Source organism: Hemiscyllium ocellatum, chromosome 4, assembly GCF_020745735.1.
Source record: "Hemiscyllium ocellatum isolate sHemOce1 chromosome 4, sHemOce1.pat.X.cur, whole genome shotgun sequence".
In the NCBI taxonomy this organism is placed as follows: Eukaryota; Metazoa; Chordata; class Chondrichthyes; order Orectolobiformes; family Hemiscylliidae; genus Hemiscyllium; species Hemiscyllium ocellatum.
The window spans coordinates 134316515-134334965 of record NC_083404.1 but is presented as its reverse complement, the minus strand read 5'-3'; the positions used below and the strand labels follow the sequence as shown (position 1 = coordinate 134334965).

Below are 18451 nucleotides of genomic sequence, written 5' to 3'. Positions count from 1 at the left end.
TTCAAAACAAACTGAAAGAACTTGAAAGCTGTTTGACAATGCCAAGGCTAAGTTTCCTGTATTCCTGATGTCTCTGCTTGCTTACCTGCTTCACTTTTCCCCGATCACTAACCAAATCAGAAGACCAGTCAGTGTGAAAGATAAGGCTGAAACTTTTGCAACAATCTTTAACCAGAAGTGCTGAGTAGATGATCTATTTTGATATCAAGAAACAGTTGGAGGCACTGGATACTGCAAAGGCTTTGGGCCCTGAAAATATTCCAGCAACAATATTGAGGACTTGTCACACCCCTAGCCCGGCTGTCCAGTACAGCTGCAAGATCTGTTCGACAGTGTGGAAAATTACCCGGGTATGTCCTATACGCAAAATACAGGACAAATCCAAATTGGGCAATTCCTGCCCCAACAGTCTACTCTCAATCATCAGGAAAGTGATAGAAGGTGTCATTTACAGTATAATCAAGCAGCACCTGCTCAGTGATACCTAGTTTGGGTTCCACCAGGGCCACTCAGCTCTGACCTCATTACAGTCTTGGTTCAAACATGGGTAAGAGAGCTAAATTCCAGAGGTGAGGTGAGAGTGACAGCCGTTGATATCAAGGCTGCATTCAACGGTGTGTAACATCAAAAAGCCTCAACAAAATGGGAGTCAGTGGGAATCGGGGCAAACACTCCGTTGGTTGGAGTCATATCTAGTACATAGGAAAATAGTTTTGGATGTTGGCGACCAGTCATCTCAGCTCCAGTATAATCCTGCAGGAGTTTAAGGTAGTTTTCTGAGCCCAGCCATCTTCAGCTGCTTCGTTAATGATCTTCCTTCAGAAGTGGGGATGTTTGCTAATAATTGCACAATATTCAACATCATTATGACTCAGATACTGAAACAGTCCCATGTTCAAATGCAACAAGATCAATATCCAGGCTTGGGCTGACAAGTGGCAAGAAACTCTCAAAGCCAGGCAATGATCACCTCCAATAAGAGACAATCTGATCACCACCCCATGATATTGAATGATGTTATCACAACTGAATCTGCCACTATTAACATCCTGGGGCTTATCATTGACCAGAAACTCAATGGGACTCGCAATATAAATACAGTGGCTACAAGAACAGGTCAGAGACTAGGAACATTGAAGTGAGTTACTGGATTAGTGGTGCTGGAAGAACACAGCCGTTCAGGCAGCATCTGAGGAGCAGTAAAATCGACGTTTCGGGCAAAAGCCCTTCATCAGGAATAAGGCTTTTACTGCTCCTCTGATGCTGCCTAAATTGCTGTACTCTTTCAGCACCACTAATCCAGAATCTGGTTTCCAGCATCTGCAGTCATTGTTTTTACCGAAGTGAGTTACTCACCACCTGACTTCCCAAAGCCTGTCCACTACCTACAAGGCATAAATCAGGACTGTGATGGAAATCTCCCCACTTGCCTGGACGGATGCAGCTTCAACGACTTAACACTATCCAAATCAAAGCTTCCGACTCAATTGGCACCACATCCACAAGTTTCCAGTCCCTGCACTCAGTAACAACAGTGAGTATTATGTACAAACTTGGGCAACACGGTGGCACAGTGGTTAGCACTGTTGTCTCACAGCGCCAGAGACCTGGGTTCAATTCCCGCCTCAGGCGACTGACTGTGTGGAGTTTGCATGTTCTCCCCGTGTCTGCGTGGTTTCCTTCGGGTGCTCCGGTTTCCTCCCACAGTCCAAAAATGTGCAGGTCAAGTGAATTGGCCATGCTAAATTGCCCGTCAGGGGTAAATGTAGGGGTATGGGTGGGTTGCGTTTCGGCAGGTTGGTGTGGACTTGTTGGGGACATGTGGACCGAAGGGCCTGTTTCCACACTGTAAGTAATCTAATCTAAAAAAAAATTTGACTTCAAAATTCGCAAGAGATCCTTAACACCTTCCAATCCCATGACCACTTCCATCTAGAAGCACAAGGGTAGTAGATTCATGGGAACACCTGACAGAGTATCCCTCCTAACCATACACTATCCTGATTTGGAAATATATCACCGTTACGCTGGGTAAAAATCCTAGATCTCCCTTCCTCAGGGCATTGTGGGTCTACCTGCAGGGCATGGACTACAGCAATTCCAGAAGGCAGCTCGTTACCATCTTCTCAAGTGCAACTAGGGACAGGCAGTAAATGTAGTGTCCCTTGAGAGAATAGAGAAAAACCTATCCAAAAGAATGTGACTGAAATAGGGTGTCCAGGTAACTTTCCTCATTCTTGATGGTGTGTCGTTGCCCTTATAGTTTGGCCTTCAGCTTGTAAACTCAGAGCCAGAGATGCTCAAAGTGCAAATAAATGTAAATGGATCGCATCAGCATCCAAGAAAAGAATTTTATTCTATATCTTCAACATCTCACCTGCTCTATCATCTTTATTGTGTCTTAATGAAGTAATAATTACATAATTTGATTTAATCTAATAAATTCCTTCTTTTTGCTACCATCTTGTGAACTAAATTAAATATTAGAATCTGGTAAAATTTACCACTTATGATTGAGATAAATATAAAATTAATTTCTATTTCTTCCATTCTTGCAGAACTTGTTAAAAATTATAATTGCGATGATTATAATTTTATAAAAATAAAATAATTTCTTTCAGCATTTTGTACACAGTACCTAACAGCAGTTAATCACTAACAAATCAATTCTCAACTTTCCTGTGACACTATTTAGTTTTCTTTAAACAAGTCAGCATGTTTATACCCCTCCTATGTGTTCTCACACAGGTCTGCCTTTCTTCCAGAAGGCAATTGTTGCACCTTTTAAAATTTTCTTCAGGGTTTCACCTTACCATCCCTTACAGTACTACACAACTTAGTAATAAAACAGACCTTGACCAATTCAAGTAAAACATTGAAGCACAACCTATCGATAGTTGGATAAAATGTTATCGAAGGACAACTTCTCTCAATTTACCTAGACACCTCTGTCCGAGGATCTTGTTCCTTTTCTAGGATCTTGGATCTACTTTTAGTGACAAAGGCTGTTTTGTATCTGTGATTATTTGTATGTGCTACAGAGTGAAGCACAGAGAACTTGTTCTGATTCCAAGTTTCACACCCTGCACTGCTTTGAACCAATTTTCTATTTGCTTATGTTTATGCTCACTTTTTCTTGGTGCTCGGCCAACAGTCTTTTTGCTTGTTTGATATGGAAAAGAGAGGAAATTGTATAATAGTCTCTTTTGACCTCATGTCAGTATTCAGTCTATGTTCTGACAGACATGTTTGACTACAGTGAGGTATTTTGGGAAGAAACAAAGAAAAGTCCCCCTTGGTTTACTACAATGAATGACTTTGTTGGGGGTTTTGGGCGTGGACAGTAGCCTTTATTATAAGAAAAACAAAGAACTCCAGATGTTGGAAATCTGAGAGAACCTCCAGACATTTCTGGAGAAATGGCAGTATGTGTGGAGAGAAAGCAGAGTTAACATTTCACATTCAGTGACTCTTCTTTAGAGCTTCAAGTACTGGGCTTTGTTGGAACACGTGGATACAGTGGTATAATTGCATCATATGCATTACCTGTATTTTGTAATAATGACAAATTATTTGGCCCATTTTCTCTGAGCATGAAGGAAATGTCTTTGTCTCCTGGTTTTTACTCCAATTGTATTGACCTTATGCTTATGTTTTGAAAGTGGTAATTCATACAGTGGGTTTGTGAAACAGGTGTTGCTGCAATGAGTAACTTGTCATTCCTTGTTTTAGTGGTTATTGCTATCCATGCTCCGCTGGTAAAGTATAGTAAAAGGAGTTGCTTTTTCCAGGCTCCAAATCCTTGGCTCAACAAATGGCAGTCGAAAGTACATTAGCAAGAAAGTAATTCTAAACATTTATGAATTGCTTCTTCATCTCCAACTTGGGTTGGTTGGTCTCCTCCCATTTGAAAATGATTATCGGCATTCAGTGAATAAATCCATCACAAATGGTTGTCTTCATATGGCCTGTTTATTGATGGTGGTTGAGAGGATTAGTTCTTAATTGACAGGTTCTGCCACAAGTATTTCATGTTAAACCAACAAATATTGTCGTGGGTTGATTTTCTTGTTGCTGCCTGTTGGCTGACCACGGTAGCCTACCACCACACTAGGTCAGATATTGTGCCCTTCAATGCATCAAAAAAAGCTGGAGCATTGTGTATAGTTCTGGGCATCACTCTTTCAAAAAATAGTCAAGGTCTTGGAGTGCAGAGGAATGAGGGAGGAGGGATTTCAGTACGTAGAGAGATGGAGGAGTTATTCTTGAAACAACTCTAAGGCCGATATCCTATCACCAAGTCACCCTTTATTCATAAGTACATAACACACGACACTGACCCAGCTAGTTCAGAGCTGCACCTAGACTGAGCAGAACCCTTCAACAGCTGTTTTCATCTGTCAGCCAGGACTTCCTGATTGGACCAGGTTAACAGCCCAGTCAGGGAACTCATACTGTATAAGATCCACCTGGCTGACCTCATTCTCGTTACCACCGTTCTCTTTTCAATTTTAACATTTAATACAGGTATTGAAGGTCATAAAGGGTTTAGATAGATAAATATGGAGAAACATTTTCCAGTGCTAAAAAGGTCTATAACCCCTCTGATTTTAGGCAAGACAACCAGAGATAAGATGAGGCTTATTTATTTTATGCAGTTAGTTTTTATGGTCGGTGATGCATTACCTGAAAGTGTCGTGAAAGCCATTTAAAAGTGAACTTTCAAAATGGCATTGAGTAAGTACTTGCAGTGAAAGAATTTTCAGGGTTATGGAGAAAGGGTAAGGCTTGTTGGGTTAAATGGCCTTCTGTGCTTTCATGTTTTATAAACCTTTGAAATTTGCAATTGTTACTTTTCTAAGTTTTCTAAGAATTTCAGTTAGCCCTTATGTACAATGTTGCTTTTGATGTATATGTTATTAGTTTTTTTTAAACTTGAATAATTCAGTGGGGATTCTGATGCCAGATTTGCCAAACCTACAGTTTTCATTGTACACGTGCAAGCAATTGCATTTTTGAGTTAGAGCCCAATGGGAATTATGACCAAGTTTCAGGAAATACTTGAAAGTGGGTTTTTTTATGTTTGTTTTCCAACTTTTCTTTCTGTGTCACAAAGGTATCAGATGTGATAAGTATACTAGCAAATTGCCCATTTAATGTTCTATCCTTTTAACCTAAAAGGTTTGACTAAAAGCCAAATTGTTACTTTATAGGATTAAGGAAGGCAATTATAATTTTAATCCTTTACCTGTCGACTTCCCAATTACTGTCAATTATTTTGAGATTAAAAACTATATCCTACTTAAATCTTCAAATTATTGCATCATAGTTTAAACACATTTTGACCAGATACAATAGTTATTCATGGAAAGTGAGCACTTTTGCTGCTCTTGTTTTGAATTTGAGGAGAGAGAAGTACTCCATGTTCACTGAGACATGTGCATCTTTCATTGGGTGTGGGAATGATCCAGATTGGAATGTGTTTCTATTGGTTATATTGGTTAATGTTTTAAATATTTTGGCTCATGTAATTGTTGGTAACATTTGACAGGACCAGCTGAAAAGACTTGTTAACTCTGACCCTTCTGAGGGAGCTGAGTTAATAACAGGACAGATACAATGATTGAGTGAACGTTTTATTCTGTGTGGAAGTTGAAGCTTTGGTACTAAAGTGAAAGCTGTTTTAAACTGTTTCTCTGATGGTCAGTGCTCACTTGAGAAGCTAAAATATTAAAAGAATTTACTAAAATAGGCAAAAGATTGAAGTGCAGGCAGTACTTTTTATTGCAGGGGAGTACAGGAGATGAGGTTTTGTGGCACAGAGGTAGTGTAACTTCCTCTGGGTCGGACTACCAAATTCAAGTCACACACCAAGACTTGTTGGCTGTTCTAGCATAGTCAAGCAGGTTCATGGTCAGTCTGCAAATTCACCTTCATATATTTGACAGATAGGAAGTGCTGGAAAGTTTCCTGGCTAGCTGTCCTGCAAAAATCACTGCAATACTTTACTTGAAAGCATGCACCTATTTAATAGAAGTCCATGGCCCAATTCTTGGAAATGAACTGGAGCAGACAGATGTATGATGTACAAAAGAAAAAGACCATTTAGCCCAACTAGGCCATATATGCTCCACATGGGCCTACTGTCATCTCTCCTCAGCTATAAATGTCAGCATAACCTCCTATCTTCTGCCTTCTACACATCTAGTCTTCATCGTCGTGTGCTAGCCATCTGAATTAAATTGTGGATAGGGACTTTAGGTTTTCAAGTGCAAAAGGATTACTGTTGTTGATATTTCCCTTTGTGCATTATAGGAACAAGCAATTTTGATTGATCTTACTCAGAATGTACATGAAAATTTGCATTTTGGAACCATGATGAGGCCAATTCATGTGAGCTCCCCTTTAAAACTGCCTTGCAAAAATCAATCCTCTTCAACCTCACTGTAATCTCTCCCATCTGAAAATTTCTAACCAACCTTAAAGCAAATCTAGTTGAACCTGAAGGATAGGTCAGAAAGAATAGTGATGGTGGAATAATCCTGTCATTCCAGGATCCTACAAGGAGACCATCTTAACTTCTTTGCCACACTTTCCATGCATCTTCCTTCCTTACATAAACCACTTTGCCCATGTAATAATAGATATTTGATGATTTGATGCAGAGTACACTTGAGCTTGCTTGTCACAAGTACTGTCATGGCTGAGCTTCTCAAATCTATCCACACCCTCTATGTTGTTGATCAGCAGTCAGCAACGAGGAACGAACACTCTGGTCCTTATAAAGGGACATGGAAGGCACACTAGATTAATATTGATCATTTACTGGAGTAGGAAAGGAATTTCCTCAATTTTTTTTTCATTGTGTCATTTGATTTTGGACAGGGTAGGAAAAATATTGATCTTACACAAACATAGAGAATGATGGAGAAACTCAGCAGGTCTGGCAGCATCTGTGGAGCAGAAATCAATTTTATGTTTCGTGTTCGGTATGACGACTCTTCAGAACTGAAAGGTTTTGGAAAATTTGTTTATATACTTTAGGCATAGATTGGAGGAAAACTAAGCCAGATGATGTAGAGACCTGGTGCAATGGTGCAATGGACAAAGGAGTTGTCAATTGTGGTGAAAGAGAAAATAGTGTAAATTGGTTGTAAATTAAAGACGAATGAATCCTTTCTACCAAGAGCAAAGTAAACAAGACACCAACAAAGCATGGTTGTGTGGAAAAGGGAAGAGAATGTAAGAAAATTGGAGAACAGACATCATAAAGTTTTTGAAGTTGAATAATTCAGTATTGAGACCTCAAGGCTGCAAAGTGCCTAAATAGAAAATTAAGTGTTGTATTTTGAGCTTTCATTGTGCTTTATTGCAACATTACAGAAGGTTCAGGACAAACATATTAACACGAGGGCAAGGTGGTTAATTGAAATAGCAAGCAACTGGCAGATCGGGTTATTCCAACGAACAGACTACTAATGGTTCCTGTTATCAACTTTTCTTTCTCTCCAGCTCACCATTCTCCATGCTTTGACTGTAACTGCTCTTCTCTCTCCCTGGGCTATTCCTTTCCCTCCGGGAGACAGTGAGGTCTGCAGATGCTGGAGATCAGAGCTGAGAGCATGTTGCTGGAAAAATACAGCAGGTCAGGCAGCATCTGAGGAGTAGGAAAGTCGACGTTTTGGGTCGGACTCCTCCCTCATTCCTGATGAAGGGCTCCGGCCCGAAATGTCGACTTTCCTGCTTCTTGGATGCTGTCTGACTTGTGCTTTTCCAGCAACACACTCTCTACTCATTTGCCCCCCCATCAGCCCCTACCTTCAACATATATACCATCTTTTCCTAACTACTATCAGTTTTGAAGAAGGCTTACTGGACCTAAAATGTTAACTTTGCTTTCTGCCCACATGCTGCATTTCTCCAGCAATTTCTTTTTCTGTGACAGAGCAAATGTGTTCTACAAAGTATGGAGTCTGCATTTGACAATTAAAGGAGACTGCATTGTGAGCTGTGAATGTAATAGGCTAGGTACAAGTAAAGTGCTGCTTCGCCTGGAAGGTGTGTTTGGGATTTTGACAGTGAGGAGGGAGGTTGTGAATGTGCAAGTGTTGCACTTCTGCGATTGCACGGGGAGCTGCCATGGAGGAGTGTTAGGAGTAATAGAGGAGTAGAGCAGAGTGTCATGGAGGGAACGATCCCTGTGGAATGCTGATTGTGGAGGAGAGGACGAAGATGTGTTTGGTGGTGATGTCCTGCTGGAGGTAATGGATGTGGAGACTCGTATAGTGAGAACAAAGGGTATGGGGAACCCATTTATCAATCTGCGGTGGTGAAGGCAGAATTCAGGAGATGGGACAGACATGGCTGAAATCTCTGTCAACCTCAATAGTTGGAGGGGGTGTGGTGCCTCAGTGGAGGGAAAAGAAGAGCACTTGGAACAATATTGCCACTCTTTCACTATCATTGGATCAAAATCCTGCACTTCCTGTCCTAACAGCAGAGTGGGTGCACTGATAAAAATGAACTGGAGCAGTTCAAGAAAGTGGCTCATGACCAATTCTCTGGGAACAAGAACTCTTGCTGTCAAGTACTTGGTTTTATCATGGAACCTTGTACTTTCTTTGCTTAAAGTGAGTTGAATTGAACACATGTTCTTCTTGATTTGAAATCACTCCATTTATATGAAAGAGCAGTTTTTGAGTCGATTGCTCTATAGGTAGAAAAGAAATCTATAGCCCACCTGCAGCTAGTTTAGACTCCCTGCAGGCACCTTTCCTTTGTACTGTGTTCTCTGATATACAACAGAGTACAAAGTGAAGACGTTAGATGTTTGAAAAGCTTTTCTGTATAAGTTTACGTTGCTTTTTTGGAACTTGTGTAAGTACAGAGTAGAAAAGTAGTTGCAAACAAGGAAATATTCACAGCAACCCATTGTAGTATTGGTTTGCAGTGTTTCTCTTAAAATATTCCTGAATCTTTTACAGGTCAGTCTGGAAGGATTAGAGAGCAAGGGATTGACAGGGCATGGAGGGTTGGAGATAGCCAGTTTATAATGGTCCTGCTGAATATGGGTGAGTTTGGTTTGAAGAGACCGGTTTTGTGGTGATGTAACCAAAACTGGAAGATTGGTTAAACTTTGGCTGGATTGAGGAATCTCCAGCGTTTACCTTACCATGAAATTCAATTTGAGGATTGTAAGTTACCTGGTTAGTAAAGAAAAAAGAATAAACCCAACAACTGACAGTATGTGAGTATCCCTGCTAGGGATAGGCAATACCAAGTTTACCAGTAGTCGCTCACAAATAAACACTCCGCTTTTGTCATTATGCAGCATCCGTAAGACCTTTGTATAGGAAAGCGTGCTTGAATTTTGTTTTATTCCAATGAAGGGTGAAATTAAGTGATATTTTCAGAAACCATATATACTTACGAAATAAAATATTTTGACCTGCCAACTTGCAGACTGTCCTGCTTGATCCTTCCCAACCCTTCCCTTTACAGCTTCTTTTGTTCCTGTGCTCACTTACTCCTTCTTGCTACCCCTCTTGCTTACCCTTTCTCCCCATGGAAAAGGGAAGTGGCAAGCAAAAACGAGTTGGAGATAGGATAATTGATGGTCAGAAGGTCGAAGAGTGTGTGAGGGTTGGGAAGCTGGATGAGTGATGAGTAGGAGCGCCAGCAAACAAGATCAGGGATAGGTGTTTTTGGCAAATAGTTGCCAAATATGAAGAGTTACCGGAATGGTATTTACAGGAATGTAGGGATGTCATTTATTTTAACTTAGAAGATAACATCAACATCAGCAAAATGAAGGAGCTTTTCATTGACTTCAGGAAGTGGAGTGGAAGGCATGCCCTTGTCTGTATCAATCGTGCTGAAGTAGAGATAGTTGAGAGCACCAAGTTCATGGGAGTGATGATCACCAACATTGGTCCACCCACATTGACGCAACAGTCAAGAGAGCATGACAACGTCTCTAATTCCTCAGCAGTACGGAAATTCGGCATGTCCATAAGAATTCTTACCAATTTTTATAGATGCAACTCAGCGTGGTAATGGCAACTGCTCTTCCCAAGACCGCAAGAAACTACAGAGAGGAGTGAACATAGCCCAGTCCAACATGCAAACTAGTCTTTCTTCCAACCACTGACTCCATCTATACTTCCTGTTGCCCCAGGAAAGCAACCAACATAATGAAGACCCCTCCCATCCCCAGTTATATTCTCTGCCATCCTCTTTCGTCAGGCAGAAGGTATAAAAGTTTGAATAAATATACAAATAGATTCAAGAACAGATTTCTCTCTCTCTCTCGCTCGCTCGCTGTAACACACTATTCTGCTACCCTGATGCACTCTATATAGTACAATCTGTCTGTATGGCATGCAAAAGAATACTTCTCACTGTATCTCAGTACATGTGACAACAATAAATCAAGCCATCAAAACTATCAGACTGATTGTTGGAAAAATCCATCTGGTTCACTAATGTCCTTTCAGGAAGGAAACTGTTAACCTTACCTGGTCCGGCCTACATGTCATTCCAGATCCACAGTAATAAGGTCGACTCTTAACTGTCCTCTGGGCAATTAGGATGGGTGCAATAAATGCTGTGCCCTAATCCCATGAATGAATAAAGGGAAAAAAAAGCTGCTTGTTGAGAAGAGTCTAACATTGTGCCATGATGTAGCTGGATTGCTTCCTGATTTGATGTCTTATCATTAAGGCTATAGTCCAAGTCACTGTATTCTTGTACATTCTTGGTGACTATTTTTACATGCAGCATTATTAAGTGGAAGTCCTCGTATCAAAGAGATCACAAAACTGCAGCAAAAGAACTGTATCGCAGCTTGGCATTCAGGGAGGTACTGAAATCATGTATTGTACATGGTCTGACTGTTTGTCCAGAAATTAGATTCAAAGAATTGTAACCTCACTTTGTGGTTTGGGAGTTTTTGTTTATATTTAAATATTTGTAATTGTTGTTTCAAGCGTACACTATGCTAACCTTATCAAGCTAGCCTACACCAAGTTGTGTTAACATAAAAACTCTCGTGGAATTTGTAGCCCATTGCCCTTCTGCCCATAGTGCAATTACTATGATACAAACTTCTTGAAATTATAAAATTGTTACAGCCAGGCACTGATATAATTCATTGCTGCTGCATTTATTTGGATGAGAAGATTTCAATTTCAACCTTGCTCATTCATGAAGAGAATTAAAATCTATTTCTGCTTGTTTGGAAAATGTGATGGAGAAGTTGTTAGTAATTATCAAAAATAGTTATAAGAAACAGCATTGCTATGTTAGTATTCAGTAAAACAATTTTAACTGTTGGGCTTAACTCATTCTCTCATTAGCATACACAGGTAATGTCTTCAGTGCATTTGAGCTATTGGGAACTTTAAACACCCAGGCAAGAAGAATGTTCCTTTTTATTTTCAGGCATTGACATTCTTTGCAAATTCTTTTTCCCTATATGAGAAACCTGATCTTTTACAGTAAAGCAACTTTTGGATGATTAGATTGTTTAATAAGTCCCAGCTGAAGTTTAATGCACTGAAATACAATTGTGGAGGTACAGCTGGAATGTTTCGAATATGTCTTAATTGCTTTTTCTCAAATTACAACAAATGCAGATAGCTTTCTGAGCCTATATTAGAAACCTTGTACTCGCAATTTCACAAATTTACGTCAATCAAAATGGAAATCAAAGCAAAGTAGTCAAAATTTCTGAAGTTTCCATCAAGTAATACTTTTCTCTCTTTGTCTCTGACATGACAAAAATGATACCACTTAGCAGGCATAATATTACTGGTAATTGAAACAAAGATTTAAAATTATTTTTGATAAGTTCTATGAAGTTGCTGGGCTGCAGATAAAATTGTTCAAAGCCAGGCATTCTTGGGGGGGGGGGGGGGTGGGGGGGGAGTCTAATTTAATCAAAAGGTTATCATTGGCAGCACAATCATAATTTATTTTGATTTCATTAATTGAGGCATGTACACTTCTTGCCTTGTCTCATGTGATGCTGATCCTAATTTTGGATTAATTTGGAATAACTAGAGAACTTTGGAATTTTGTTCCTGTCCCTAATTTATGTCATCTATATTTGTCTGAATCACATCTAGCTCAGTTATATGATTATTAAAAACAATTGCATTTTGAATTAACAAGAGGCAAAAGAATAATAAAGCAATTTTTTTAATGTTAAACTTTGTTTAAGGGTCATGACTTTGAGAAGTTAGTCGAACTAGGTGATGATGCAATGATAGGGACAAGTGTTTAGTGTGTTCATTGTAAAGAAAATTGAAGTTGACATGTTTCATCCTGTCTTCATTAAAACTTTTCTTGTTATGTAGTTTTTGATCCTCTCTCCTTTTGTTATTGCAGATATTTGGTTTCCAGGCAGGCCTGACCTCCTTGGATAGTGAAAGATCATTCTGTCCTCCTGCCCCGGTCATTCCTCCTTTCAGCACAGCCTTTTATGGCAAATTACTTCGACTTCCATCATACTGGTGAGTTGACAGCCATTCAGAATGTGCCAGAGGCTGTTCATTTTACTGTACTATTAGATTGGCCACATGCACTGACATTATTGTATTCATTTGCATTTTCAATGAATAGTTGGCAAATGAAATAAACAAATGGCAAAGTCACAATTTTAATAAATTAGTAAATCTGTGTTACATGTGTTTTTAAATTCATTGGCATTCACTTGGGAATGCTGCCTGAAGTGTTTTCATCAACATGAATTGAAATGTATATGCACTACACATGTCACTGATATTTTATTAGATCTTAATCATCATCTACAGAGTAGAAACTTGCTGTATGCAATCATGCACTGTTCAGAAAAGAAAATTGCTTCAGTAATGTACAGACCATGTCCATCTCCAACACAGCTTGTTATGTTCTTCAATTCAGCTTTTAAGTACAGGCCGTTTTGGTATAATGTGCATTTTGTCAATGCAAATTGGCAATAATGTGATTGATGAACTGTGAACATTGTTTGGATAACGTGAACTTTCTACTGAATAGGTATAGCGATTTTCTATCGCGGTTTTCCATAGCATGATTTACTATAGCACACGGTTGCAGAGAAATGCAACTGTCGAGTTGTAGCAGAACAACCTATACAGAGTTTACCTGTACTAATGAAATGATTGTACAAAGATTGTTGCTGAAATGTTTACTTGTGAATGAGTGGTCTGCCTTCCTTCATTTCATTTTTCAAGTAAGTCTGTTCTTAATGAAGAGTGCTTTTAGTGGCTCTATGGAAGTGTAGAAGACGGTGGAAATGATAACACAAATGCCCTTAACATGACCTATTTAAGCCAATTTGTTCTGTTTGGATAGCTTCAAAATGGAACCTGAGGAGCTGTGCCATTCCAATCAGGGATTTTGGTCAAAAGTGAAGAACTTTGTGGGCAGCATGGTGGCACAGTGGTTAGCACTGCTGCCTCACAGCGTCTGAGACCCGGGTTCAATTCCCGACTCAGGCGACAGACTGTGTGGAGTTTGCACGTTCTCCCCGTGTCTGCGTGGGTTTCCTCCGGGTGCTCCGGTTTCCTCCCACAGTCCAAAGATGTGCGGGTCAGGTGAATTGGCCATGCTAAATTGCCCGTAGTGTTAGGTAAGGGGTAAATGTAGGGGTATGGGTGGGTTGCGCTTCGGCGGGTCGGTGTGGACTTGTTGGGCCGAAGGGCCTGTTTCCACACTGTAAGTCTAATCTAATCTAATCTAATCTTTATAGGCTTTTGTGGAATGCTTTAAAGAAACTTTGCAAGTATCCAGTGCTTTGCTCAAAAGTCCATTGATTTTGTCCAGGTGCATCTACCTTGCAGCTGGGGAGTAGCAATGAAGAATGACCTCATGATCTCGAGTTCACTCATGACTCCCCTTCTTCCACTATGGCTGAGTTCAACTCATGTAGGTCAAATCAGTAATTTAACCAAGGGGAATTTCCTGGACTGTATGGTGCTTAACCACAGCTCGTTGCTTTTTAGCCATTTTAACCCACTTAGCCATCTGTGTAGTTTCAAAACTTGTTTTCCAGTGAAATCTTGGGTTTCCTAAAACTCTAGTTTTTTTTCAATTACCGCTGTTCAGGTTTGCATAATTGCCAGGGAATCTCCAGCAGTGTTGACCATAACGTATTTAAAAGCCATGTATTTTTTTTAATAAGAATGAAAGCATTAAATTATGTAATGAACAATATGCATTTATATAATACCAAGGTGAATCTATGTGTAGCTGATCTCTGAAAGGCCATAATGGATAATTGCTTTGAGAATAATTAAATAGTTTGGTTTTCATCTCTGCATGACCTTCTCTTGATAAGTATGAAGTAGTAGAAGGATTGGCAGGCAAATTCTTTTTTCGATTCATTCACAAGTTGTGGGCATTGCTAGGACAGGCTTTATTGTCTGTCCTTACTCGCCCTGGAGAAGATGATCCTCTAGCGTAAACACACTTTCCGTAACTGAAACCAGCATGTCACCTACTCTGAGTGAATTTAAGTAACTCTTTGGCTACACAGAATTTAGAACTAGAGTTGAGCTTTGCTCACCAGGATTGTCTGGAGTGGGTGGCCCTCAAACATTTCTGACTCAGGCAGGAATGTCGCCAGTATGCCAGAGGCTCAGTCCTTAATTAGAGAGTGGTGTTTCTTATTGAGAAGAGCTGTTAATTATTGGATTTCTGTTTTTATAACTTAAAGATTGTTTTCATGTGTATCAAAGTACAACATCTGAAATGTGATAGGTTCAGAATACTTACTCACTCCGTCACATACTTAGAGATGCTCACTCACACTCACTCTCAGTCTCACTATGTTTTGTTTTAATAATTAAAGGTTGCGTGAACTATTGGTAAAATGGAATTTGGATTTGAATCTATAAGAATCAAAGTGCTTAACTAAGAATGAATAATGTTTATATTTTAAGTGTTTACAGTTATGTTAGCTTCAAGATTTCTGGATTTATTCTACCATTAAAAACACAATGTTTAATTGTGTCAAATAAAAGCTCTTGACTTGGCATAAATCTATATGGTCTATTCAAACAAAGCAGTATTTGAGGAGGTAATTTAGTGGAGCCTTGTTATTTCTCCAACTATTGGTTGTTTTCAGCACAAACAAAAATCTGGGGTGCATGATGGATTGACTAGTTGAATTGCTTCACTTTTAAATTGAGAAAATGGAGTAGACTTAATGAAACTTTTTCACAGGAGGTTGATTGCCCCATTTCTACTCTCACAAAGTCTGTTTGAACACTTCAGAGCACTAGGGTGTAAATTTTAACCTGAAATGATGTGATTGGTTCACAGATTCTTTGTGTGTTATTTGTGCTGGACACCAATCAACATTAGGCATTTAAATAAAGTTATTCAAATGTTGCCATTTTATTACTGCAAAAGGTTAGTTAGATATTAAAGTTATATATATCCAAGGACCTTTTGCTTGTCAGAGTTTCTATTTATTAAAATTAAGATGACACAACCTTTATCTTGAAGAGATAAGGATAAATTATTTTGTGAATTCTTGGATTTTTCTACTTCGGGGAGTTGTGGAAGCTTGGTCATCGAGTGTTTACAGCAGATATTGATGTATTTTGAAATACCAATAATGTAAAGGCATATGGAGATAATGTTGCGATAAAGCATTGAGGTAGAAGATCTATCATAACCATATTGGATGGTAGAAGAGGCTTGCGGGCCTGAATGGGCTGTTCGTGTTCCTAGGAGAAAAGGTGAAGACTGCACATGGTGGAGATCAGAGTCGAGAGTGTGGTGCCAGAAAAGCACAGCAGGTCAGGTAGCATTCGAGGAGCAGAAGAATCGACATTTTGGGCATGAAGGAGTTATGCCTAAACATTGTAAGTAATCTAATCTAATCCAATCAATGTGGAAACAGGCCCTTCGGCCCAACAACTCCATACCAACCCGCCGACGTGCAACCCACCCAGACCCATTCCCCTACGTTTACCCCTTCACCTAACACTACGGGCAATTTAGCATGGCCAATTCATCTAACCTGCACATTTTTGGACTGTGGGAGGAAACCCACGCAGACACTGGGAGAATGTGCAAACTCCACACAGTCAGTCGCCTGAGGCGGGAATTGAACCCAGGTCTCTGGCGCTGTGAGACAGCAGTGCTAACCACTGAGCCACCATGTCAACCATCATTCTCCTGCTTCTTGAAAGCTGCCTGACCTGCTGTGCTTACCAGCACCACACTCTTGACTCAGTTCTTGTTCCTGCATTCCTATGAACCAAAGTAGATGGAGCTGAGAGACGGAGTAGCCATAAGCTATTGCTCTCAAGAGAAACTGCCTTTTGGGGCTGAATTGTCAACATTACCTGTGCACCTGGATAAGACAGGAACCTGGGTTGAAGAAAACAGCTAACACAAATATGATAGGATCAATGTCTTTGTTCTATGGTTTAATTCCTATGATTCAATTTGAATGGTAGCAGTTAACATTGGTAGCCAGGTGGTGGTGTCTTAGTTGCTGGTTGGAAATTTATTCACCAGATGGTGGTGGTGCATGGAGAATTGAGACAAATGTAATTATATAATAATGTGTAAAATAATGCTCTGTAAGAAGTCTCTTGTCAGGTTGTCAGTTGGATTATTGAAGTTCATAGACGTTTTTCACAAAAACAGATGATTGAAGGACTTAGAAGTACACTTTTTATGCACCTGTTTTCATTTGAGCCTTTTAAAATTTGCTTTGCTCTTGATCTTGATAGTGTCAAGATAATGAAAAGTTGACTATGAAAAGATTACTAGAATTTCATGTCTGGAAGCTATTCTTGCATGATGAACTATACAGATGAACGATGAGGGCTGAAAAAGCAAGTTACTTCAGAAGAATGTGTTGCTCTTAGCACCCTGAACTTCATTTTGGATTAGTGATATTGGGATATTTTTGCTTTAGTGTGCATTCCAATAAGCATAATGAAAATAAACTTCTCAAGATATTGGGATAGATTACTTTTTGCTTTTTTTTGAAGATCGCAAGTGAGATTCACATCATGGGTTGTTAAGTTGGTCAAATTCACAAGTAACCTGCATCCTTTGCTACAGCTTTTAGTTATGAGTTCTTCTAATTCTTAATGTTATGTTTCCATACATTTTTTCCCCTTCACTATGATCACTTAAGTGCTGTGGTTCTACTGACTCTCAAAACTCTTGAATATCCTGATCAAGTTACATTCTTTATTATTGTGTTTACAGGTAGTGAGGCTTGGTGTACTATGTGTCATTTAACAACGAGGCTTTGATATCATCATATTGAGTTGTACAATACCGAAACAGACCCTTTTGTCCAACTCATCTGTGCTGACCATATATCCCACACTGACCTAGTCCCATTTGTCAACATTTGACCAATATCCTTCTAAACCCTGTACCCATTCATGTACTCATCCAGATGCCTTTTAAATCTTGTGATTATACCTGCCTGCACCACTTCCTCTGGCAGTTCATTCCAAACACGCGCCTCCCTATGTGTGAAAATTTGCCTCTCGGGCTCCTTTTAAATCATTCCCCTTAGAATTATGCCCTATAATTTTGGACTCCCCTAGAAAAAAGACCTTGGCTATTCACCATATCCGTGCCCCTCATGACGCTTCTGGGAAAAAAGCCCCAGCCCATAGACCCAAACCCTCCAATCCTGGCAATGTTCTTGTAAATTTTTTCTGAACATTTTCAAGTTTAACAACTAAAGCAGCAAGACCAGAACTGAGTGCAGTATTCCAAAAGTGGCCTCACCAATGTCCTGTATTGCTGCAACATGACCACCCAACTCCTATGCTGAAAAGTTTTGAACAATGAAATGTACCAAACGCCGCCTTTGCCACCCAATCAACACTTTCAAGGAACTATGCACCTGCATCCCCAGATCTTTTTGCTCAGCAATACTTCCCAAAGCTCTGCCATTAAACTGTATAAGTCCTGCCCTGGTTTGCCTTACCAAAATGCAATATCTTACATTTATCTAAATTAAACTCCATCTGCCATTCCTTGTCCCATTAGCCCATCTGACCAAGGCCCTGTTGTACTCTGAGATAACCATCTTCACTGACCACTACATCACTAATTTTGCAAACTTATTATACCTTCTGTATTTGCATCCAAATCATTTATATAAATGATGAAAAGCACCGATATTTGCGGCACACTGGTCACAAGCCTCCAGTCCGATAAACAACCCTCTACCACCACCCTCCGACTCCTAATTTCAAGCCAATTTTGTATCCAGTTAGCTAGCTCCCCCAGGATTCCATGTGATCTAACCTTGCTAACCAGGCTACATTGTCGATCGCCTTAATGAAGTCCACGTAGACAATGTCTACTACTCTATATTCTTCAGTCTTGTTTGTGACATCTTCAAAAAACTCAATCAAATTATCTATTTAAATAGATAGATGACCTCATCTACATT

General features: G+C 39.7%; 1 protein-coding gene across 5 annotated transcripts in view; it reads left to right on the top strand.

The window, feature by feature from the left end:
* LOC132815107 (intermembrane lipid transfer protein VPS13B-like) overlaps nucleotides 1–18451 on the top strand; it is a 945713-nt gene that overhangs the window by 182366 nt on the left and 744896 nt on the right. For all 5 annotated transcript variants that reach the window (XR_009644627.1, XM_060823876.1, XM_060823877.1 and 2 more), the window contains exon 16: nucleotides 12391–12515. Coding sequence is in view for 4 of the 5 variants with exons in the window: in XM_060823876.1 (XP_060679859.1) it covers nucleotides 12391–12515 (125 nt within the window). In the remaining variant the exon portion in view is untranslated. The remainder of the gene's footprint in view (nucleotides 1–12390; nucleotides 12516–18451) is intronic.